Genomic DNA, 27,535 nt, shown 5'->3' on the forward strand with positions numbered 1-27,535 from the left:
CATAACATATAACGCTACAATACCTTAAACATAAAACCCCCTCTACATCCACATATAAACAAAATATTTAATAAGCATTTAATACACATTTTAAAAATTTTCTGAACTGGTTTTTTTCCTAAACATTTTTCCAATATGGAGACAACATTTGCAAATATATTTAAGTATAATTAAATTCAGTTCTTACAAACATTAGTTCTGAAATAAATAAGAAGTTCTTTATTGATTCAAGCAAGGATTTCCCCTCCTTTCTGATTTCAGTAGTTATTCAGACAAAAGCAGTAGGCACTAAAACAAGAGCAAACTCAAACTCAATCTTTAGTCTCAATCATTGCTACCATACAATGATATAGGTGTCCAACCTCTTGCTCACACCTGGGCCAACTTTTAGCACAATGGGCACTGTCATTTCTCACCTGTACTGACAGCTATAACGTGAAGAAAAACACAGTTAAATAAGGATGAAAACAATGGAGCACTGTACTTGCTTTAATTAGGACTGCATCCAATTTTGATGTACATTTTAAAGCTAAAACAAAAATTCCTATGTACCATGCGCCCAGTTGGTATCAGCAAGACAACATATCATCTGATCATAAGCAGCTTATATCAATGCCACCTGCTTTGTAGAAATGATAAATCATTGCACCAGTGGTGTTCAAATATTCAAAGAAGAAAGTTAAAATTCTCATTATATGTAGTACATGCTATATCTTTCATGAACAAAACAACTTTGCCTTTAATGCCGAGGAAGAATGATGCATCTTCAACCTTACTTCATTCTTTTAACTCCCAGAGCCAAAAGGCAGACCTCCTGGATTACATTATTTTGAAACTTGGGTGATACTTTAATACTCTGGGTGACTTTTCACAAGTTATACAGTTGCTCTAGAAGTAACATGACCCAGTGCCAAAGCCTTCCTTTCAACATTGGTTTCACCACTTAGGCTTGTCTGTCTCCAGTTACTCACTGCAACTGTGATTGGAGGTTTATAATGGTATTATAAACCTTGATTAACCTGTGTTTTCACAGAACATGGCAGTCCTCTGCAAAAAGTGAAAACCAAGCTTAGTGCAGTAGTAACAATAACCATGTCATATAAAATGGTCACTACCAGAGTGGAAGGTTAAGAGAATGATCACTAATGTCATTATTAGTGCTGTCATTAGTTATACTAACTAATGCACTTTAATTTATATGCAAATGGTATTCTTAGGTTCAAACATCCATACAACAAAAAGCAATTTTTTTACAACTCCTACCTGAGTTGACAGGAGATTGCAGTCAATGTGTAGTCCTTTTCCTGTCTTATACCTCTGAAGTAAACCAGCCATAATTGCTCCATATGAATACAACCCCGTAGCAAGGTCTGTCATTGCTACTCCTGACCTAACTGGCTCACCATCCTAAAGAAAAAGAAAACACCCCAAAATGAAACAAGACAAACAAACAAAGCAATAAACAAAGAAAAAATTAAAAGCAGAGAAGCAAGCAGAGACAATACATTTGTGCAGGGTTGGGATCTCATTGGCATGACAGGGACATGGTGGGATGATTCCTGTGACTGGAGTGTTGGAATGGAGGGATATAGGCTCTTTGGGAAAGACAGGCAAAGGAGACAAGGAGGCAGTGTTTCCATCTATGCCAGTGACCAGCTGGAGCACATGGAGTTTCATTGGGGATGGATGAAGAGCTGACTGAGATCACAGGGAGGGCAATTGCAGCTAACATTATAATCCTGTACACACACCCATCCACGGAGACAGAGTGGATGGGGCCCTCGACAGACAGATTGCAGTGGCCTCACATTCACAAGCCCTGGTCCTCAGGAGGGGCTTCAACCACCCCAATATCTGTTGGAAAGACAACAACACAGAACCATGTGCTATAGGAAAAGATCAAGTTCAAGACCATCTAGGGAACCTGAAGGTGCATAAGCCCATTGAACTTGATGACCCACATCTACAGGACCCAAGGGATTTGGCAGCGGGAATGGCTAAGACACTATCCATCATATTTGAGAAGTCATAGCAGTCCTAGGAAGTTCCCACTGACTGGCAAAAGGGAGACATAAGGCCCATTTTAAAAGGGTAAAAAAGAAGACCCGGGGGACTATGGGCTCACCAGTCTCTTCTTCCTATCCAGCAGGCTTATGGAGCAGATTCTCCTGCATGCTATTCTAAGGCACATGGAAAATGAGCAGCCGATTTGTGACAGCCAACATGGCTTCACTATGAGCAAATCGTGCCTGACAAATTTAGTGCCCTTCTATGATGGGGTTACAGCAGTAGTAGATCTGGGAGGAGTGACTGATGTCACCTACTTGGTTTTGTGCAAAGCATTTGACACCATCCCACATGACATGCTTGTCTCTAAACCAAGGCACTTGGTAGATAAGGAATTGGTCGGATGGTTGCACTCAGTTGCAGCTAGTGCAAGAAATTAGTATCTTTGAGTGACCTGATGTATAAAAACTACCACTGAAAACCAGGTATTCTTGCAGCATGTACACAAAACTGCCACTTGGTGATGCCACATACTGAAATCATGAAGGGTTTGTCATGCAGCTTTTTGTCTCTAATAACATAATGCTTCAACTCACCGATGCAAAAAGAAAAGAGATAATGTTAGAGACAAGAGAAGCTAGTGAAGACGGAATTTTATTATGTTTAGAAGCTAAAGGCCTAAACAATTTCTACAGTACACTGACACAGCTGCCTGTCTGTTTAAAAACCATATTGCTTCATTCTTCTCTCTCCTTTTTTTTCTCTAATCTTCAGTCCCTCCCCAAGTGAAAGCTCAGTTTTGTATTTTCCACTATACACACTCCAGGCTTCCAGTAAGAAAACAAACACAAATTTTTTGTTTACACATCTAAATATTACACATGCAAATACATGCAAATTCATGACCTTCTGAGTGAAGTCACTAAAAAGTTGTTTGTTCAAATATCCTTTTTCTGTATGTCATCCCTTTTCTAGCATCAAGGGAAGAATCTACATCATGTGTTTCAGAACTTCTGTAATCATTGGCATGATATATACACCCTATGAAATCAATGGCAAAATGAACTTCTAATTTCAGCCCAGCTAAGCTTTTATTGTAGTGCTTCTTCTGAAAAATTCTCTATTTCCTACTCTGAAAAGTTTGAGGTCAGATGATCAGATTATCATAGCAGTTTTTGTTTTTATTTTGAACTCTTACTTTTTTGTTTGTTTGTTTGGGCTTTTTTTTTTAAATTTTCAAACTGTGAAGAAAAATAGCAGTGCAAAGCTAATTAGACTCTTCCAGAGTTCTGGCACCCAAGTAAGCCTACCATAAGACAACTCAAAATAATGTCAATTGATAAATAATAATTGTTTGTTATGAAATTGACTAAAAATTACAAAATCTGTATAAAATATAGCAAAATTTAAAAAAAATTGTTACTCTCATCCAAACTGCAGTATGGATTAATCTGTGACTATCTATGGCCTAGATATCCATAGGATGATATATAAACTACACAATACTAAGGTGAACACTGCTTTAGGAAGTAGTACTTTTTTGAAGAATCTCTTATTTCTTCCTTCCCCAGATGCTACCCTAAAAGCTACTTCAGCTTCCCAACAGAAAACACAACTCAAAGATTCCAGCTATTTACCACTCTCATTGTACCCAGTTCTGGGGAAAACCAGGAAAGTTTGTTCTTCACTTTTATATGCACAGGCCTACCGAGAAAACTAATTAGCCCATGAGAAGGTTTATGCTCCTCAGACCTACCACAGAGAAATAAAAGAAAAAACAAAACAAACAACCAAAGAAAAAAAATCCCACACAGCAAAAAAACACTCACACAGACAAAAACACCCAACCAAAACAAAAAAAAAAACAAAAACACCCTCATATTATCTGCTGCAAGTAATCAGTTTGTTTAAATTGCTCTTTCTTTATTATAGCCACTTCATTGCATTCACTGGGTTGAGAAGAAACCAAAAATAGATTTTACAAACAGATGTGCTGCAACATTCTTAGTTTGAAAACACTGTCCACTGTTTTCAGAGTGTCCTTAATTTTATCCTTTAAGGAGAACACCACATTTTGAAGATGAAGAAATTTGGATTCTTTTAATAGGTTGCTACATATGAACTCCAGAACCTTCCTCATCAAGTACTAAACTATCTAATGTTTAAAAGCAAATACTTCCTTTGTCTCAGTAAAAAGTTCTTTATTTCTGAAAATACTTTCACAATTTCCCCTTGGAGAACACTCCTACATACTACTAGCACTATACTGCTATGTTACTTTTAACATGTTGGCTTTGTTTTACCCTAACACTCCACAACCTATAATTCTGAACCAGTTCACACAATTTCTAGCCATCCTTGGTCTTTCTACCAAGACTCATGATGAGCTGCCGTGTCTCACCATTTAATCAGCTTCAATCAGCTCCTGTGCCATAAACCAGTCTTTCTGTGGCAGGATATACAGGCGTAAGTACTGTGGAACAGTGTCATTCAGACTTTATCACTATCCTGCAGAACAAGGGATGTGAAGCTGCTTTACATGAAGGATAAAGCTAAAACACACAGAGAAATAACCTTCCTTTAGACAAAGCTTCTGCTAGCACAGCAGTACTTTTGTGTAGCTAACATTATACCATTTACCTGGGCAAAGTAAGGATCTATACAGTATCTGTTATTCAAGCAAGTTATTTCAAAAGTGACAAACACCACCATCCCTGCCAGACAAAAATGATTTTATTGTTCTGGTAGGAAGAACAAATGTAGCACTAGCCAGGGAGAATGTGTCTTAAGCAAACAAAGCTGCCATCCAGCCTCAAGGGCTGGCTTGGACTCTAAATTATGCGCAGCATCAGGAGCTGCCCTTTCCTCATTTGAAAAGATAAAGATTCATACCAGTTAAGCAGACCTTTTGTTTTTAAATCACTGTGCTTTGCTATTGCTCAATCTTATAGTTTACACTTTTATTCCTAATTTTTGCTGTTTGCTAACTTCCTTACATTGTCAACATATTCTCACCCAGATATAGCCACAATGTTTCAGAAGCTTCCTTTCCTGAGCTATTTTTTTTCCTCTTTGACATAATTTCTCTTCCCAAACTTACATCAGTAATACAAAAATCATCCATTTAAAATGCAAATTGTTTTGAAATGACATGCTTAAGAAAAGCATTCTAAGTCCAGTAGTTTTACAGATGTGAAATAATTGCTGAAGCTAATATGATCCAGCAATGGCTGTATTTTTCAACAGCTCTGAGCTATATATACCATGTGTATTCTTTTGTAACACTTTGCTTGGTACTAAACTGAAGAATGTCATCCCTGGATTGCAGATAAAATGCTGTCTCATATTCAGTAAACCAAAAATGTTTTTTCCTCAAGAAAGAATACACCACTATAAAGGTACTTCAAGTATTGATGACCACGTGTAATAATCCACTAGGAGATGGAAGGGGATTTGTAACCAAACTGGGCTTTAATTAATTTCCAGTTATGGTTTTGATAAGTCATAGAAATTTCAATTAGAATTTCAAATTTCACAGGCGTGATACACTTCTAATACACAAGCAATCAAGTACGTCTATAAGAGCTTGCAGGTTTCTGTACACAAAACCATGTTTAAAGACAATATTCCGCTGTGCTTGTATTTGTACAATCAGCAAAAACAACACTAGCACAAATGCAGTTGTTCGTGCCAATATTTTTGCAATATTGCAGAAGTTATAGCTTAATTTCAATGCCCAGAATATCACTCAGAAGCATTTCAAAGTTATTCCCATTAAGTGATGCTAGGAAAAAAAAAAGAGAAACAATGAGAAAGAGAAAAAAAAGCAAGTTTTTTTTTTTTATAGGCAGGAATATATACTGCTATTGGATTATACACTTTTGTATATGACAGATACTGGACAAAATTTTAGTACCCTATTATTAAATTCTTCCTAAGGAACTGTAAATATGTATACATCAACATAAATATGTATACCTCAACATTCGGCACCTCAGTCACGTATGTAGGTGCTTTTTTGCTGCTTGCTCAGATTCACTCAATTTGTCTGTTGCATCAGCTGATGCCTCTAAGACCATCCTGCAAGAACATGCGATGGTTTGTTTACCAAAGGGATGTTTCCAAAGAGCACTGTCGCACTGATGATGTTATACTGACTATCTATAGCTACTGCAATGAAATACAAACCCAACATCATCTGTTATAACTTTTCCTTTATTTTATTTCCAGTTTATAAGAGGAGCAGTTTCCATTTTATTCTAAAAAAAAAAAAATCAGACCCTAGTCTACCCATTCAAATGAACTTATTACTTTAAGCACATTAATTCCACATTATCTAATCAACAAATAATTTAAGCTTTATTTAAAAAAAAACATCATGAAATTCTGTTTTCTTTTTTCTTCTTTTTCTTTGGCCACTTTTCTACATGTTGACTGAAACAAGGTTTTCTACTTTTGTTCAGTTTTGTGAAATTTTAAACACAATTCTGTCACATGAACATAAATGTTTAAAAAATGGAAGATTTTACTATTAATAATACTTCACTATTTTAAAGTTACTTTCCAACAAGCATATGATTTTACAGTCACTTAGATAAGTTTTCACTACAACAACTAAAAGCACATTTGTTTTTTTGGAGTCATTGACTACTTAAGTCTTTGAAACAATACTGACCATCTATACATCCAAAAATGAGGAAATACTACATAAACAACTTCAAATAAAGAAAAATAAGCAAATTTTTGCATGCTAATTTTAATCATGAGAAAGAGTGACTAAGTTTGAATGATTTCTTAGAAGCCCCCAGTGAACAGAGAAAGTTGTTACTGACAGGGACTAAATGATTCCTATGATTACATTACCTCAAGTCTTGGTGAGGTGATGAAAACATCTGGTTATCCAGTGTAGACCTTAACACAATCTTTTAATAAAATCCATCTTCATAACAGCCACTGAGGACTATTATTTTCATAACATAACTTGCAGCAATTATTCAGTATAACAGTTATTTATGCTGGCATTCACATATCATTGAAAAGCCGTACAAAAGTTCTGTGTTTTTTAATCTTTCTATCTACCTTTCTTTATTCATGTTGTACTAACATCATCTGCCCCTTTTAAACAGTTTGTATATCCTTTCAATTTTGATTGGTATATTTTGAGGTGTGCATGAAATTTCTGGCATTGTATTGGAAGTATCAACCTCCATTCAACAGACACAATGTGAAATTTACTTACACTGCAGTTACTGTGACCAGTCATTACTTAGTGCACGTGTACATTATATCTTTGAAGAGAAGTGCCTGTAAGAACTGCACTCAATTTCATGTTCTGAGATGGAACGTTCTCATGTTCTGAGATGGAACGTCCTATGAGCACATACCAACAACACAGCAGAAATGGACAGCCTCGGGAAACTAGGCACAAGATGTTTCAGCTTACTCAGTCAAAAAATGCTTGATTTTGGCTTTTTTCCCTAACAAAAAGGACAACTCTGGTAACAATAGTTGCCAGAAGTACAAACTTCTGATGTTTGCCATTGTTCTCAGTAGAAAACAAGTCTATTGGCAGAGTATCAACCCTACAATTGAGTTGTGTCCAGATCACGTGGCTAGCTTTCAACAACATACTCAGACATGAACAGCTGACACGTAGTACAGAAACTTTATGAATTCCTTGTTTATCTAGAACATGCAAGTATTGTACTCACAAGATCTGCACTACTGCTTCCAGAGTACCAGGAGCACCCCCACACTAGAACAGTATCTAGCATGTATAATGCATAGAACAGACTCGTAACACTACCTCACTTGAAAAGAGACATTTCAGGACCACATTCCCTGCATCTGTAGGCGATTCAAGACAGCTTAATTACATGCTTATTTGACCAGCATTTTTCTGAGGTGAAGACACAAGTTCTGTGTACCTCTAGAATTCAGATACTAAACTACTGTTATGCTTCCTGCACTGCCACAGCTAACAAAGATCTTGGGTGTCAGCGGGAATAGGCAGCACATAAGGCTTTTCCAGAAATGCATGGCATCTTTCTGCCTATTTGTAGGCAGAATGATTGAAAAACACCCAGCTTTTGTCAGATTTATCTAGATAGCTTTACCATTCCCACTTTTACAAAGGGAATATCTATATCCAAGCATCAGTGAGACTTCACACCCATAGATATGATTCTATCATCCAGCTGTCAAATGTGTCTACCACAGCTCTTGAAGTGACGTACAAGTGACTATTAAGAGGGTAGCATACATTGCCAATTTATTCACTGGAGATTTAGGATTTTTCTTTTTTTCTTTAATTTTCTTGTTTCTTGACCATTTTGCTTTACAAGCCTGGAGTGACAGAGCTGAAGTATACAAGTACTATTATTTTCTTAGATGTCCAGAGATGAGACGTCTTGCTGGACTCAGGAGGGTTTGCATAACAGATGTGTTACCATGAGGCTGACTTGTTCCATGCAGCAGCCAGTTTTGGTACGTGGCACAAAGATTCTATGAAATGTGTAAGTTGTGCACTATACCTCATGCCCTGTGATATGCATGAGACCAGAAACAGCAGCAGCAATGGAGTCATATCCGCCTCTCTGAACCACTGGACCAGTCTGACCATAACCTAAAAGAGAAACAGAACAACTAGTAATTCAATCTAGGACAAGTACAACTTAAGCTATTACTGCTCCTCAGCTTTTGTTAACAAGTTGTCCAGACTGTACAACCAATGAACACTACTGTATTCTATTTATTTCTGCACATTTCTAAGAGTAAAGTTGGATTTATCCTCTATGGTTTGAGGATGTGTTTGATCTTAATTCTAGACAGACTTGTATCCCTGCTATGTTTCATTCCTTTTGGATAAAATTTCCTTTTTAATTCACTGTGTCAGCTGAGGTTGGAATCAGATGTTATTTCAGAGAATCTACAGTACCTCTACAGGCTTACAACTGATGTCCAACAGCGCCCATCTTGCCTGTGTTATCTTCACTGTGCCATAAGGATACCCTCAAAACCCTAAACAATACTAAAATCATGTCACTATGGTTTTGACACATTAATTGTTTCCCCCTCATTTCTGTTACTTTATTCCACATCTAAACAGAGCTACCTTCAAAACGAGCATTGTTTACAAAAGATGGCAAGGCCTTAGCAAGTACGTACAATCTGTCTGCCAAGAGTTAGCACCAATGAAGTCCAAAATACTGAGAACTTTTACTGAACTACCTAAATACAGTTTTGTTCAGCTGTATAATAAACTTTAAACAAACAGCTGTAGACAGAAGGATGCTGTCTTACCTCTCTTTGCTATAGTCATTATGTTCTTCCAAAAACAACCATAAAATCTTTCAGTTGAGGAAGTCTTGCACAAGTAGCTGAGGAGGTCACTGGAACCAGTAACCACCATCACAGAGGGGCAAAGTCAACAGGGAAGGAGCAACATATTTGATTGATGGTTTCTATTAGTTCTAATAATGGCAGAGCCCTCAATAATCTGATTTAAGGGCAGATTGAAGAGGAAGCACATTCAAAGCTATTCAAGTGTTTTCTTTTCTGATATCTCTGAGATCCCTTGGAGCAGTTACAAGATATTTGTGAAAGACAAGATTCCTAATCTAACTTTAGTTTTAAAACAACATTTCTGTGTAATTCTTACCTGTGAGGACAGTATTAGAATTACACTATATCAACATATACCGCAAGGTAAAAAATTCCTGAATCTTCTAGATGCCTTTCCATAATCTGCCTGGAAAAATCTTCTCTATATACAGACACTCTGTTCAGTAGGCATGACAGTCTAAATATTGGCTTTGTGAATTAAAGCACACAATTAAAAATAATTTTTCATTGAGGTAATCTACCTGAGTTCATACACTTGTACTGATGCTATTATGTGCATAATTCATAAATTACTCCTAATGTATATTACAAGAGGACTATGATGACTGAACACTGGAGTTAAAGCAACTTGTTACTCCAATTTATAAATCATACCAAGCAAAACAATATCCACTTACTACACAGATTTCCCCATTATACTACAAACTATCTCAATTGCCTGATCTTTTTCTGGAGACATGACATCCACGTTGTGCAAAGCTGTTGAGGAGCTCAACTTCTACACTCAGTGTCTCACAGGGAATATCAAAATACCACAGCCAATTCACTGACTTAATCAGTATAGCTTCAAAACAAACATTTTGCAAGAAAAAAGTAGTCAATGCTTTTCTTATGGTCAAATCTGTGTCACTACTCACAAGAGAGAAGAAAAAACCCACCAGTTTACCCATTTTTATTTGAAATCTGACAGTAGCCAACTTTGAGATCCCATAGAGAACTCATAGTATTTCCTTTCATATTTACACTCTTAAGTTTACAGCAAAGAACAGTGCATTCAAATATAAGAGGACTAGTAAATAAAATATACTGGATCCACCCAAAAATGTTCCAAAGAGCTCTAACTAGGCATATACCATTATCTCATTGGAATGAACTGTAGAATTAAAACCAGTTAAGTGTGTGGGGCCACTTCAAAAACAAAATCTTGCTCAATAAAAAAAAGTACTCAAAACAACTTTAATTGAATAGTGAAAAGCATATTGAAGTAAGTGAGAAACTACGTACTGGCCTCAATTACTAACAAAGAAAAGACATCTCAACACATCTACTCACACAAATGTTTCATAAACAGCAAACATCTGAAAATTAAACATTTAGTATGTAGACAGAACAACTATACACTTTGCAACGCTCTTCTGGTAAGGACAAACATCCATCCCTCAATGAAACTGAATTCAGGAAAGGTGACAGGCAACAAGATCTGCATTTTTCTAGAGCAGTTTCACAAATAAAATTTTTTAACTCCTTTTCGCACTTTGTAACATCCAGGTTTCAAAATAAAAGGTATTATTTAATGACTTTCTGGTTACAATTAGAACTTGTATGGAGTGTTTAATTAGTCTTCACACATAACAATAGATTAAAAAGTAAAAGAATACATAATTCTGGTTTTGATTTGAATTCTGAGTGGACAAGGCTAGTGTGGGGACAAAATCTGTTGTCATTTGAAATGTTTCAACCCAGGAACTATGGATATACAAGATTCCTGGAGAGAAAAGTAGAGTTAAGTGAGAAATAGCTATTGCTAAAAATGAAAGATCTCTTTATCCAGACAAAAATCAAAGGCTGAACATTATTTTCATGGTCAATGGAGCAACCCAGTGCAGATGTTTTAGAAATAGCTAAGAACACAAGCAGAAAAAGCTTGAAGAAGAGTCCAAAATTACATTCAAAAAATATTCAGCCTGGTACACAGATTTTACAGTAACTGTAATATATACACATACATATATTTGTAAATATACATGTGTACATAGATATACAAATATATAAAATAACTCCCTAAAGATATAAGTGCAACCTAAAGTTTATGTTTTTCCAAATACCCTGTGTTCTCTCATACTTAATTCAGTGTGAAAAGCATAGATTTGCAATTACACCCTCAAACCTAAATATAGGCTTCTGTTAAATAAAATGTAGTTAGTAGTTTAAAGTTTAGGTACAGTGAAAAATACTTTAGGGTAAAGAGATAATCCCAGTTGAATACAGAGAGAATACATTTAACAGGGATGGTCTCAGAAGGTAAGATAAGGCAGCTGATCACACTCCTGCTCCCCTTTAGTGGAGCTTATCACCATAAGCTACAGTCAATAGTCTCTACTAGTAAAGAATTTATTTTAGATCCTTTAGTCCAGTGTAGGTTTCTTTTGGGGAATAGATTTCAGAGAGAGAAAAGAATTTAAATTTTAATTTAATAAAACTAAATGTTTTCTAAATAATTTCAGCTTGACAGACAGCTGGCAAGATTTCAAATCTCATGTAAAGCTTTAGATTTTTGTAAAACAGAATCTGCAAATAGCAAAAGAAAGTTGCATCACACTAAACCCCTATTCAGCTCCCCAAATCTCCATTCTATACCTTGCAGTAGGAAGATATGATTTATTCTGATACCCATCACATCCTCCTGTGTCTAGAATTCAAAATCATTGTAGTATGAGCTGGTGTTCTCTAAGGCACAATGTACAGTTTCCCAATCAAGTTGAGTACAAGACAATAACCCCCAGGTAGATCTCCAAGTCCTTCCTAAAAATTGTCATTGTCAAAGCACTATTTAATCTGCATAGCAAGCTTTTGAAATTGCCAGAAACAGAGAATCACACAGAATCACAGAATGGGTGGGGTTGGAAGGGACCACAATGGCTCATCTGGTCCAACCTGCCTGCTCAAGCAGGGTCATCTTAGAGCACATGGCACAGGATTGTGTCCAGATGTTTTTTGAGTATCTTCGGTGAAGGAGACTCAACACTCTTACTAGGTAATGTTTTACACTGCTTGGTCACCAGCACAGTAAAGAACTTGTTTCTCATATCCAGGGGGAACTTCCTGTGTACCAACTTCTTCCCATTGCCTCGTGTCCTATTGCTTGGCACCATCAAGAGCCTGGCTCCATCTTGGCACCCTCCCTTGAGGTTCTTAGGGACATTGATGACGTCCTGTCTCAGTCATCTCTTCTTGAGGCTAAACAGGGCCAACTCCAGCAGCCTGTCCTTGTAAGGCAGATACTCAGGTCCCTCAATCACCTTTATCACCTCCAATGGACCCACTCCAGGAGCTCCATGTCTCCTTGTGCTGAGGAGCCCAGAACAGGACCCAGCACTCCAGATGTGGCCTCACCTGGGCTGAGGAGAGGGGCAGGATCACCTCCACCCACCTGCTGGCCCTGCTCTTCCTGATGCACCCCAGGAGAACATTGGCTGCCTTGGCCACCGCTGTGGGCTCACTGCAGGCTCATGGACAGCTTGCTGTCCACCAGCACCCACAGCTCCTTCTCCACAGAGATGCTTTCCAGTGCTTTGGCCTCCAGCCTGCACTGCTGCAGGGGGTGATTCTTCCACAGGCACAGGACCCTGCAATTGCCTTGGCTGCAGGCACTGCTTTCAGGCACTGCTTTCTGCCCATTTCTCAGTCTTCCTGTTCTTCTCCTCCATCTCTCTCAAGGCCCTTTTGAAGACCATTTTGAAGCCCTCTGTGGTATCAGCCCCTCCTCCCAGCTCTGTGTCACCAGTGAACTTGCTGAGGAGGCATCTGCCCCTTCACCCGAGTCACTGATGACAAATTAAACATTCCTGGGCCCAGGACTGAACCTTGGGGACACCACTTGTGACAGGCTCCAGCTAGACCCTGTGCCACTGATCACAACCGCCCAAGGACTATTTGCTTATTCAGCACAGTCACACCTAAATCCCCCTGTTCTGACCCTGCAGTCAGGTCTATCTTCTTCACATAAGCAAGTGCAGAACATTTACTCTTTGAAGCTTTTTCTGAGCAAGAAAAATTAACTGGGTATGAGAAGTATGAAAGAACTGCCACCAGCTACTCTGTGTCAGCTTAAGGGAGACAAGGGCCTTTACTGGAGCCATTTACAAAACAAACGCCACGGCTTTCCACCAGCAATCCCGTACCCTTAGCTCAAAGAAGAAGGAAGAAAGAGAATTTAACCAACTGGAAAGTTCTGAAAAACAGAGGATGCTAAATAGAGTCAGTAAAGATAAATTTTCACAAGACAAGTTTTAAAGGATTTTCTTAACCAAGATCCCTACTATCACTCTTTCTTAGAATGCAGCATTCCAATGTATGATAGTCAAAAAGAGACATGCTTAATGTGACATTAAAAAATCATTATCTCTCTGTTCCTGCATCTACTTTTTTTTAATATTTGGGTAAATATGACAATTAAAATTTTATAAAATAAGGTGACTAATATGTAATACTGCAGCTCACAGCTGTTCTGAAAAGTCTTCAGCAGTTTGATGGCCAAACTTTTGGTATGGAGCAACAAGAGAAGACTTAAGGTATGTAAAAATATTTATCTAACAAAACTGAAAAATAATCATGTCAAGATAAACAGTAAATTATAATAGCACGAAGGTACTCATCGCTCACTAAGGGCATGGCAGAAGTAACTTTATGCAGGACACTAATTGCAGCTGACCAAATGTTTGTTTGGTAAAATGAATTGAAGCATATAAATTTCCTGTGAATATTGGCCATATATACACATTGCAATTAAATCTAAGAGTCAGATTGCTGCTATTATCTGATTAATTTACATTGGTATTAATACACCACAATTCCTGGCAAATGGAAAGACTAAAAGTACTTCTTTCTCCAAGATTTTTCTAGTTAAATCAGACACGTACATTAAAAAAAAAAAAAAAAAAGAAAAGAAAAAGCAAAACAACAAAAACCAAACAAAACCGGAAAACATTCTTCAACAGGAAATAAATCTTAGCTTACCTACTATTCTGGGGTTGGTGTGTGACATTGTGACATTTGTCCATGATGAAAGGGGGCCAATTATTCTGAAACACGGAAGTTACTTCTAATTCAACAAAGCTTATAGTTCTGGGCTTAGTGTGCAGGAGCCATGTGATGGCACTCAAGGTTTGGAACACAGCGCTGGAAAAATTATAATACTTTCAGGCATCATATGGGACAAAAGTTTGGGGGGAAAAAATAACATGTCATAACAAACTACTATTAGTTTATCCACTTTTAAATGGTCAATATATTTATCACATAAGAGAGACATAATTTGCTTTAGAATCCGCTCTAAATGATTCTGTTCTGAGAAACAGAAATAAATATTATGAAGCGAGAAAGGTCAGGCTGAAGATTACGAAAAAAGTAATAACAGTAAAAGTTGCTGGACTGCACAAAAGTTTTACTGCCCAAATTGCCAAATGTTCAAAAATGTCACACTGAGTTTAAAAATGCTAGCAAAACAAACCCCAACCCAAACATGTTTCCAGAAAGAACTCTGTTAGGAAAACAGACTTCTGTGCTCTTACAGGTTTAGCTTTCTAATACCATGTCAGCTACATTTTTGCCAGATGACAGTGGGACTTCTAGATACATTTATGGCAGACATTCTTCACAAACTTTTAGAAACCAGGCAGGCCAATTAAACAACTTTGTCCCAGACAAAGTTTCATAAGTCTGTAGGTTCTATGCTATTCCAAGATGTGTGTACAGAACACACATTTGAACACCACATTTCCTTGCCTAGGAGTTACTGATGATACGGTGACAGAATTCCTAACATGCATTAAAAAAATTCATTTTGTCTAGAAGTTGCCTGAAAGCATCTGAGATAAACAGGCACTATTGTGTTGCAATATCATAATTTTAGGGACAATCACTCCAAAAGAAGTATTTTGACGTAGGTTAGTTTATATTCATTTGGGATTTTTTATGAAGATTAATAAAAATGTTTCTATGTTTCTCAGCTTGTTTTGTATTTGATTTGTATTTCATGAAATTTAACAGCTCAGGATAGTGGGTCACAAACAATTTGCACCTTCAAAAAAACAACTGAGAAAGAAGTAAATCTCACAAAATTAATCAATGCACAGAAACTGGAAAGGAGGAATGGAAACTCATTCAACACCTGAAATTTCTACTCTCACTTCTTCAATACAATGTGCTTTCAAGCTAATGATGGCATCATAATTAAATCTACAGGACAGCCTGAGTATGATTTTCTGTGTCAGAAAAAGAAAGGTCAGCATTTCTCATTACGACCTCTGTTCAAAATATTTGTATCACATGCATAAGAAAACTAAAAGCCATAATTTCTGCACTTCTTCATGATTTGATAGCATGATAAAACTTTATAAGGCCAAATATAAAACACATTGTAATAAAAGGATAAGAAAAACCAACATGGAGACATGTTGTCAACACAGACCAATTCCCTGTAGTTCAATTTCCAGATGACAAATGACATTACAAAGTCAGGCTGTATAAGATACTCTGAGCAAAACATAGAAAAATATGTTCAACATAGACATTTCTACAAATAGGAACTAAACATAGTCACAAATTCAATCCAGATAGATGGCTATCCCTGCTGAATAACAAATTAATGAGAAACACCTTTTGGCTTGTTCTATCGCCAAAAGAAAATATTCAATTAAAGACAGCTTACATCTTTACTTAATAAAGATTAATGAAACAAGCAGAAGAACACAAGCAATTCTCTGCGATGACAAAAGCCAAAGTTTAACAGACGCATTATAAGAAACTTTGCAGTGTCAGAGCTGCCAAATGCGTTAGCAAAACGAATAACGACTTTCGGAAAATGCTTGCCATGTGTTGGTCAGAAGGAAAGGAAGTACAACTTCCTGAATAGGCAGGCTTACAGGAGATCAGAACAGATACAAGAAAGGTGAAGTCAGAGCAAACTGTCAAGAGAGATGAAAGGATGTTAAAAAAAAAAAAAGCCTTAAGTCAGCAAGCATAAAATCTGACCAATCTGATAAAAACATTTCATTTCCCAATTGATGATTGCAAATGCTTACAATATCTATTGCTTTTACACATGTTGATTTAGGCATTCTAACCCTGTCTTTTGAACGCCATTGGGTGTTATAAGTTGGAAGGCATAGATAAAACAAAATTGTTAAATCAAACACAAAACTCTATGCTAAGATTTAGCTACTGAAAGACTAGAAGAGGACAAACAACAGCCTCTGCCAGTTGTTCAACTCCACCCAATTTCCATGTGATCTGGGTACCCAGCCTCACACAACTCCTATTAGGGCACCAACCACACTTCTGGGACACAGCCAGAGACCATTTCAAACAACACAAGTTTGGTTTCCAAAAGGCTTTTAATCAGCCTGCAAAATTCTAGGCCATATTTTCTAGCTTTATAACACACCAAATATAAGTTACAAGAAAGCAGTCCTTTCCTCCATAGCTCAAACCATAATTACTCAAGAGATGCTATCACTTTCTTTTGCTAAGTCAGTGAAAGTTTAAGTTGTCACTCTCTGAATTTTAAAGCAGAAGCAGCTTTCCTGTCTGAGTGGGGTCATTCTTCTGCATGATCTAAGAAATTAAATGTGTAATGATGACCATTTCTGAAAACAAAGTTTCAATTAAAAGCTTTTAGATGACACTGAGATTACGTACTCAAACTTTACTTCCCACCTTAAAGGAGGCTGATAGACACCCAAATTCCTCATTGCTATTCTGGGTTTACACAAATATTCCCAGCTGAACACACTTAAAAGTAACAAATCATTCCTTGTTCCATGCTTGGTACAGATACAGCTGATATTAGGACTACAAATATTTATACAGTGAAAGCTAATATCAAAATAGTGAAGTGAATTACTCCCAGCAACGTAGCAATGACATTTCCCTAGAACATCCAGGTTTCAAAATTTGCACAGAAATTAGTTAAATACTGAGGCAAGCTGTCTGTCCTAACCTCTGTGTGTCCTCTCTTACTTTGCTAGGACTGCTCTACCCGCTCAACTCTGCCACACTATTATGAATAAGGTAAGGGAGCAAATATTTGTGAGAAATATCTGGCTAATCTGGAAATGAGTCAGGAGTCAACAGAAAGACACCATATTTCAGCTCAACAGATATTAATAATCTTACTACTTCTTATAGTGAAAAAAATCTTGTAAAATTACACAGGGTGTATTTTCTATTAATATTTATGAAGCTATAGCCAAGCAGAGTAGCGTTAGGATAGCCTCAGAGAAGTCGTCTGATAAGGACATGATTACCTATGATCCCATGACAGAAATGTAAGGTAAGTACATAATTATTTCTCATCTGAAACAGGTGATGTACGTTCTAAAGTGGATATTACCTGAACAGACAACCATTTGTTGTGACTGTACATAGTTATGTTGACAGACAAATCTGTGCAGCAGTGTCCAGTGAAGGGGCTAATCCTGACCAAACAGTTCCCTGGGGGTTGCATGTTCATGGCTGAGAATACATACTATGACCCTGACCTCTCCCTCTAAGATCAAATACATAGTGCCTCAGGGGCAGAAGTTGGAAAAGCATATCAAATGAACTCAAAATCAGTATGTAATTGTTTTTTAAACTTTCCAAAAACTTCTTCAAAAAATTTTCAAAACAAATCTATAAAGTTTAATTCCCAAAGGGGATTAAGCTATATGGAAGGCAACATAGTCTTAGAATCCCAGGCTGTCATTTCAACCCTTTCAATAACTTCAGTGATATTTTTTGAGCCTGATTTTATTTCCCTTTAGTCTACACGCACAAAATATGCAGAGGAGATATGATAAAATACATGGTCTGGAAATAAATATATTTACTCTTTTAAGTTTTAATCTTATAAGAAGTTCAATTCATTAAAAAATGCATTCCCATATATTTTAAGATCTTTTTTTATAATTTTACAGAAATACAAGAAACTGACAATCATGTATTATATGTTCTGAGCAGGCACATGATATATAGCACCCCTTCTTATTGTACGAAGAATATTGTTTTATATGAATAAGCAACTTGTACTTGCAGTTCCATAAAATAATTTTGGAAGATGTAGTCTCTTAAAAGAGGTTACAAAATTTTGGCCTCCTATTTTCCTCTTGAAATGATGGTCAGGTCACTGTCAGACACAATCACAACGGCACTAGGCATCCTTATCCTGACTTGGCAATACCTGCAAGGACTCTCCTGGAAAAGAAAGCCATCCTCTCTGTTAGAAAGCTTTTCTAAATGTCTAATAGGAATCCTTTTCTGCAGAAATTTGAACAGTTACTTCTTGTCCTATGTATAACAGATTATTCTTTCCTCTTTTACTTATAAGAAGACTGTTATCCACAAACCTGTTCTCATTGCATCCTTACTCCACAGTAACATTCACTCCTTGCTGTGTCTAAGTTTTCTCTACAAGACAACTCGCAGATCAATGGGTTTAGCTGTTGGCATAAACACTCAGATACAAAATGCTGTTAATGATCAGGTACATGGAAAAGTGCCAGACTCTGACACTGTCTAGGTTTCTAAAAATGACAGAAACCATGCTATTTTTCAATGATTTGTGTCTTCTACACCCAAGGCTGGTTTTTTTTCTGTTTGCTAGCTACTGAGAGTGTTTTATTTTATAACAGTATTCTAAAAACACAAGTAATGAAAACCATATGCTTACTTGGAAAACATTTTCAGGTCAACAGCAGCTACTTACAGTCTTCCTACAAATCAAACAACACCCACAGACAATACCGTGAAAGGGCACAACAAAGACACTGGATCTTTTCACCGCTTTAATTAGTTATACTTGCTTCTTTGGTGAAATCACAAAACCTCACCATTTGAAACAATGAAACAAACCAAACAAAGAAAAACTCCTGCAATCTTCATGAACTAAATCCATCAGGCAAGGAAAAGAGATTAATAAAACAAGATAAAGCAGATAAGAATGCTATTAGACAGGAGATTCCCTAAAAAATAACTCATTTGGAAACAAGCAGAGAAATTTTTAGTAATAACAAACAAAATATTTCATTATTTTTTCATGATCAAAGTCTTCTCTTTAGACTATTACAACTCAAACACAATAAATACTGCTTTACAAAAGCCTGCTTCATGGCTTCTGAAGATGCCTAAAATCTTCCAGCTTTGTTTCTGTTAACTTAGCTAGGCACAAATCCAAGCATAATAGCTACTGAAAAATAAACATTAAACCATCAGTAAGTGTCTTCACAGTTGTACTGTGCTGTTCATATCCAGGATTTTCAGTGTCCAATCTGTTTTCATTCACTGTAAACTAACCCAGTGTTAAATCTTACAACTCACAGGCTCTCTGTCTGATATTGTATTCTTCATTAGGACAGAGTCCAAAATTCTGAAGTTTTTGATTTTATACAAAATACTGCTACTTAGATGAAAGAACAAGCAATAGAGTGAGAAGACATAAGAAAAACATTACTTTCATGCACTGCTGAAAGTCAATACTTAATATTAAAGCAAGGAAGAATTATGACTGGTTCATTAAACTTTTTATATGCTTCATACTGAACAAAGAATGGGAACACAGTGTTTCAGAAGAGCACTCATTTTCAACTGTTTCTTGTTCCTAAACTCACAGTATTTTGGACATTCAGCCTATGTGTGACTGAAAAAATAATAGTGGAAAAAACAGCTAAGCCCTCCTGCTAGGATGCTAAATGCCAATACAAAAGAGTAGCTCAATCATTTACAGGAAAAAAAAGTTAACACACTCTAGCTGCTGGTGGTGTGCTGATAACAGAAGCAGTAAAAGGTCGAAGACTTAGTGTCAGTCAGCTAAAACACCCACCTTCCTGAAGGTGAGCAGCAGATCCGAATCCTGCAAGGATATCAATCCAACAAACAGAAAAGGGATTTTCTGTCAGCTCCCATATATTTCTCAGTAACTCTTTTTCAATTTGCCGCCTCTCAGTCTCTACCCTTTTCATACTTGTTTGTGTTACTGATACATTTCAAAAGTTCAGTCTGTTTCAATGCCAGAGCCCTTTATTATTTTTGAAGTACTGGCAATACCCTGCAAATATAGGGCAAATGCAGCTTTCCAGACCAAATTGTACTTCATACTAGAATGCAAAACCATTTACAGAGATACATCTCCAAGAACAATTTTACCAGCAAAAGAAATGTTTTGTCAACATAATAACGTATTTGCTAATGGCCTCTGCCAAAATAACTAAACCAGACAGTGTTAGCACCTCTTCACAATCCTGTCCAGCACAGCTGCGCTGACAGAAATCTGTTGTATAGAGAACAGCCGCTTGCTCAGTTCCAAGAAGTTTGTCATACAGCTGAATTTTATAGAATCCTCTTTTGAACAGACTTGTTTTGGCCTATGCTAATTTTGCAAGCAGTATATAATCCCACCAGCAACAAGAATGTGCTTTAAGTAGGAAAACTAACCTTTGGTTCTGCATCTTGACACAGCATAACTACATAAATCCTATAGAAGGAGATACCTTGAAGTTCGGTTTTATGATAAAACACCCAAAAAATGCAGCTTTGTAGTATTTACGTTTCAGTCATTCAAGAACTGAATACACATTTTTGTGTATGGTACAGGTTAAAAAACGTTGTTGCCATCACCATTAGAAAAGCATAAACACTCCAAATTCAAGTCCATTTTGTTTCTCCTCCAATCAAGAGCTATCAAACTTCTTTGCTCTGCAACACATCTCAGTCAAATCTTGCTGGTTCACATTTTACTCCGCAACCTCTTGGCAACTCATGTTGTCAAAAGGGGCTGTAAAAGCATATTTAAAGGGGTTTAAGCATAGAGCACCACGGACATATGAAAACAAATGGTGACAAAAAGACCAGCTAGCTGCATATTCTGTCTCCAGAAACAGAGAAAGATAGATGACAAGATGAAGAGGCTAAGCCTAGTACTACTCTTGAGTACTACCCAGGTTGCAGCAGTTTACAGCTGATAGTCTTTTTTATTAAGTAGATAAAGTTTAAAAAATTTCCCAAATCAACTGCTTAGGAGTAAAATACACAGAAAACCTTAGCAATTTTCAGGCACTTTAGGTAGGCAGACACTTCAAACTTACCTAATCATAACATAAACAAAAAACCAAACCAAAAAGGAAACTGAGTATTTTGAAAAACATTACAATACTTCTAATACACAGTCCCAAAAAATTCAAATCCTATGAATCAGGCTTTTAAAACACATGGTTCTTAAAAAGAAATATGAAAAATACGTGACCAATAAAAGCAGAAGTAATTCAAAGTAGTCCCATTATTTGTCATCTGTTTGCAAGTCTGATCAGCAGTGAAGTCATTGTTTCCCAGTCTCCATCACAATCATTAGGACTTTTTTTCAGTCAAAGTAGATATCAACACAAAATAACCCAGCCCTTTATTAAAGAAACCCACCAGATACGTTTCTAATCTCAGTAAAGAGGAAAAATAATCCTGGGTCTAATAGACCTATTTAATGCTTTTCGCTTTGGTCTAGAAAAGCATGAGGTAAACACCTCCTTTGCAGATGCATCACCTTTGATACAAAACAGCTGTAAAGATTTAGGAGGTCTTCAAAAAGAAGCAGCAGCAGAAATTAGAATCAAATTCTTTATACACCATTAGAAGGTACACCCTGTTTGTGTAGCTGTGTTTCCATAGAATAATAATTGGCACCATGAGCTAAGAATAGAAATTAAAAGCTCCCATTGGTCCTCCTCATTTAAATCTGAATAAAGCAGACAAGTGTGAAAGGCTATAACAACATCTGCTTTGTTTTATGTATAAATAATACTTACAAAAATTAAATTTCATGTGTTTTGGATTGCAGTTTATACTCCATATACTGAGTACTTTGCCCTCAGAAGAAATACTGGCCACAAAGTGCCAATCCTAAGGCATCAGACTGTTTTGGAATGGGTCTCGTGCCAAGCACAAAGAGGTTTGGGACTGCACAGGTTGCCTTCTACAAGACAGAATAAAGGAGAGGCACAAAACTATCAAAACATGTTCTGCCAAAATGAAGCAAGTCCTTAAAACAAGGTATTTAAGGGCTATTTTCAGAAGCATCAGCTATAGTGCTGCCTCACTTTAAATCAATGGACATCTATTTCCAAAATTTCCTTCCTAAAATTTTGCAGGTACAGAAATTATCTTTTGATTCTAAAAAAGTACTGAGAGTAAATCAGTACTACATATTGCTACACCATGATAAATGGCTTGATCAGTTTGGCCGCAAAAGCAATGCAGCTATAATACTTGAGGTCCAATTTACCATGCTGGTTTAGAGAGAACTCTGGGTTTTGTTTTTACACAACACCATTAAAGTGATGTAAATGCACTCTGACTGGCCTCAAAAGTTCCCTTTGGTAAAGGAAAGAACCTACTTGAACAGATCAAAGGAGTTCTCTCAGGGAATTTATCTAGCAGTACTACCTAAAACCACCACTGATACGCCAATGCAGTGCCGTGTCCAATGACTCCTTTCTTAGAAACAAGAACTGTTTCTTCATTCACAGGACCAAGTGACTTCTTTTTCTTTTCTAAGTTTTAGTGAAAAAGTACTTTTTGACATCACTGAAGTAGTATTTGGATATATGCATTCTGCCAATTAATTTCCACACATAAGCAATCACTTTGCCACTTCACAGAGAAGTTTTCTAGTTTGATGGCTCAGCCAAAAGGAAAAATTGACACAACTTAAATACACAAATGGCATAGGATTCGTTTTTCAGGCTAAGGCACAAATCTGTTTAGATGTCTAAAAAGAAATCATATATCTTGAACTTATAATATTACCTCTTCCACATTATGTTTTTTTTAAATATGAAATTGTAGAAATTCTGCTTGTGAACACTTATAATACAAATCGAGATTAAAATTGTCTCATCAGTTTCTTTAGTCGCTTTATTCATATAGTGAAGGTGGGAAGAAAGGAGTAATAGCTTAAAAAACCATCCCACTGCCTGGAAGCATAAGGGGAACTGGCTCCTGGATAATGTTCACTTTGATTTACATCATGCAAACTTTCAGTCAACAATTAACTTCTTCACGAAGCTATGTCTTTACAATATTTAACACTTGTGCTACATAAGTTAAAACAGTTCCCAATTCTTTCAGAAATTCATATTTAGAATTAATACAGTCCAAAAAGCTTCAGTCCATTTGATCATATACTGATGGCCACCTCTGGGATCAGAGTAATTACACATGAGATGTATAATAAATTCTTATTATTTGCTGTATGCCATAAAGCTGGTTCTTAACTGCACAAGGAACCAGATACCAATCTGGATAAATATGCAGTTTACACTGAGAATTAAAAAACAGCATATTGTGCAGTGCAGAAAAGCACTAAAGTATTAAATACCCATATCATTTTATATTTTGTACACTGCACATGTAGTCCCAATTACTTAAATCTCTGAAAACAGAGACAATCCACTTTTTCAACTGTCAGGTCTGAACCTTTATTTCAATTACTATCTCATAAAATTTTTTCTTGAGATTTTCTTTTCTTTACACAGTCATTCTTTGAATTCGAAGTAGCAGTTTGGCTAATTCTATGCAATAAGTAAAGGTTTTTGATGCTTTCACATCCTATCAGAATCTTCATTTCAGAACTGCTGTGTGCAAATGTACAGAATGCTTTAGGAAGAGATGGTCAGATGGCCAACCACAGTACTTCCTTATGATCACAGCAGCATTTCTTTTAAGGAAAAAACCTGATGTTCCAAGCTACCTTTCATACACAAAGTTTCTTACTTATAGATTGCTCTTCTTTCAACTCCCTTCTGTTTTCCACATAATTTTTGAAATGTGGTCTATTCAAAAGTAGACTTCACCTTCCAACCTACCAATGTGGAGCAGGGTAGAGAAACAGTCCTTTAGGCCATATTCATCTTTATATAATCCAGTATGACACTAGACCTTCATCTAATGATATCATCACTGACTCAAATTCAACTTTGATCATTCCCATCCTTACAACCAAGTCTTCTGAGAACCCTCTTCTAACCCAGTGTTCCCCATACTATATTAAAATTACTTGATTATTTTTGATTAAGCACAGTACATTGTATTTGGTCCAATCTTTCATTCTATCCTTCCTCTTTTATTTATGTAAACAATTTGGTCAAGGTAATCTTTAATTTTAATCCTGCTGTGTAAATTGACTCCCTTCAGCTTTGTGGGCTTTCAGAGCTGCATAGAGCTCTCAGGCCACTAAAAATGGACTTTTTACATTAGGACTTCATCACATGACTGTGTTGTGTTGACACAGAAACTGTTAGGAAGGGTTCCAATTATAGGCTTCAGTAACAAGAACTGAGCAGAGGCCAGCCCTCCATGACTCTTCTGAGAGTTAGCCAGACCCCCAGGAAATATTCTAAAGGACAGTATAAGGCTGTAAGGGAAGTGATGCCTTCTACTGTAAATCACCTCCAGGTTCTTCCTGTCTCACAAATCTAAACCCCACAAGCCCCCAGTAGCACATGATGGTATCAGAATTTTGGACCATTCCACATTGCAATCCATCATCTATATTAAGGAAAAAAAAAAAATCCAGCAACATCAGTCCTGAAGCATTTTCTTCCATCATCATGAAGTATCTATGGCAAGCTATGAGAGAGCTTCTCATCCTGTTGAACCAAGTTTTTTTATCTCTTGTACATCACATTTTCCTAGCTCTTCTAGGAAAGAATTACTCAAAAGTGTCAAAAACTTTACTACAATCAAAATAGATAGCACAAGTTTATGATCCTTATATATACAACCAATTACACTGTTAAAAAAAAAAAAGTGTATTTGCTTATTAACTTGTCAAAAAATAGTCTCAGACTATTTTATCTCTAGACCCTGATAAACTTTTCTTAACTGCCCAAGCAGATAAGTTCAAGCTATCCAAAAAAAATGGTAGATTAACTCTTTAATCCATCCTTCTTCCAACTGCATAATGTAAAAAATGTAACAGATTCTTTTCCAATGCTGGAAGACTCTATTTTTACTAAATCAAGCTCAGGTAGAAGCTTCATATTTTTCTCCTCCAAATGCTTTATTCAATCATTGTGAGCACTGAAGTTCATACCTCAAGGCTTTCAAACTTGTGATTTTTGTGTTTGCTTAAGAGCTGGATAATGTTCACAATTTTCCAGACCTCCCTCCTTATTTTTAAAACATTAAGAACTACTGGAAGCACGATACCCAATTTGTCCTGACAATGCCTCTTTTACACATCAGACAATTTATTATTTTCTATTAATAGAAAACAATACATTTATTGAAAAAAAAGTCCATGAACACGTTTTACTAAATACTGGTACCACAATACTCAATATTACTTTTTGCACTTTCCAAATTCCTTAACTAACACATTTTCCAAATTTTTGCTGCTTTTAATATACTTAAAAGTCAGTGATAACTGTAATTATCAGTTAATTCTTCTAATTTCCAATTCATGCTGCACATCGTCCTGCTTGAATTGGCTATTTGACTCAATCAGATGTTTTGTAATGCAGGTGAGTTTTTTACCTTCCTTTTTGGTTTTTTTTTTTCTTTTCTTTCTCCCAAATTGTTGTGCCTAGGTTTTTTTGGGTGGGGCTTTTTTTTTTGGTGGGTTTTTTGTTGGTTTTTTTTTTTTTGTAATTACAAAAACAAAGAACTTTTTTTAGTAACTTTGGGTCACAAATTTTAGAAACTGTTGAACAGATTAATGCTCAAGACCATTCAAATAGCTGCAATTGTTTAGTTATGACTACAACCCTTGCCTAGTCAGCTTCTGAATACCTGATTTTTGACAAGCATGCTATCAACAAATCCTTTACACCATCAAGAAACTATTTTGCTCAATGATTTTTTAAACTGAAGCTACCATTTTTTGGCAGGTAATCTATCCCTTTCTATCATATAACTATATCCAGATTTAAACAATATAGAAGCCATAAAAACATCAATAATCAGGGGAATGAGTGAGCATGAAGACACACCCACTCAAAGTTATGTGTAATTTTATGGGCCGGAAACATTTGGTAAGAGGGAGTCTAAAAACTTTGCATAATTCCAGGCAATTCCACATCTTACCACAGTTAGTTCACAAATTAGAGGATCTGAAGGATGCTTTGGCTAGCCTTTGCCCAGCAAAACACATCGCGGTTGTCTTTTCTTTCCTGTTGTGAAAATACTAGAGACAAAGTAGGATATGCATCAAAACTGTAACATCTTCTCAGGAAAAGCCACTACAAATTATCTGTACAAAACAAGATACTGGGAAGTACCAAATGCTTCTTAAGTTGTTACTAAATGTTATGTAAATGGGTGGAGTGAAGAACTATTTTACTTTCCATAGGTTAACCAGAATCACTCAAGAGACACAGAGGATGTAGTTACTTTTTTGAAATGTGTTGATTTATGTATCTTTACAACTTTATAAACTACATATATAACAATTCCAGATTCATACCCATAGAAAACTCAGGTGAACCACAACATGTCTATAAAACTTTCGTTACTCTTTCCACCTAACTTTTGTCTCTTTAGCAACACACTGTTTGCCAACAAATAGTTTAGTGTAGTCAAAGTGTATGTAAATTCAGAGTTAAAACTAAGTTTTGTGGGGTAGAGAGTGCAAATCCCCAAGAAATATAAACTGTTACAGTAACACAAAGTTAATAAAAATACCAATTCCAAAAACTTATCTTCACAGTTACTTTTGGTTGAAACTAAGTATATTTTCATGGCAGATTCTCTAGAATTAAAGCTATATTTAATGACAGATCCCAAAGACTCATCAGTGGCACAGGGTCTAGCTGGAGCCTGTCACAAGTGGTGTCCCCAAGGTTCAGTCCTGGGCCCAGGAATGTTTAACCTGTCCATCAGTGACACAGGTGAAGGGGCAGATGCCTCCTCAGCAAGTTCACTGGTGACACAGAGCTGGGAGGAGGGGCTGATACCACAGAGGGCTTCAAAATGGTCTTCAAAAGGGCCTTGAGAGAGATGGAGGAGAAGAACAGGAAGACTGAGAAATGGGCAGAAAGCAGTGCCTGGAATTCCGCAAGGCAATTGCAGGGTCCTGTGCCTGTGGAAGAATCACCCCCTGCAGCAGTGCAGGCTGGAGGCCAAAGCACTGGAAAGCATCTCTGTGGAGAAGGACCTGTGG

At 36.6% G+C, this 27,535-nt stretch overlaps 1 protein-coding gene across 1 annotated transcript in view; it reads right to left on the reverse strand.

Annotated features, from left to right (window-relative positions):
* Positions 1 to 27,535, reverse strand: part of SUGCT (succinyl-CoA:glutarate-CoA transferase) — a 313,226-nt gene that overhangs the window by 266,506 nt on the left and 19,185 nt on the right. Inside the window, exons 7-8 of the mRNA XM_084207991.1 lie at positions 8,541 to 8,632; positions 1,264 to 1,407 (exon numbers count right to left, since the gene is read on the reverse strand). Of these exons, the coding sequence (XP_084064117.1) occupies positions 1,264 to 1,407; positions 8,541 to 8,632 (236 nt within the window). The remainder of the gene's footprint in view (positions 1 to 1,263; positions 1,408 to 8,540; positions 8,633 to 27,535) is intronic.

This window comes from Fringilla coelebs (genome assembly GCF_963513975.1).
Source record: "Fringilla coelebs genome assembly, chromosome: 1".
Classification (NCBI taxonomy): domain Eukaryota; kingdom Metazoa; phylum Chordata; class Aves; order Passeriformes; family Fringillidae; genus Fringilla; species Fringilla coelebs.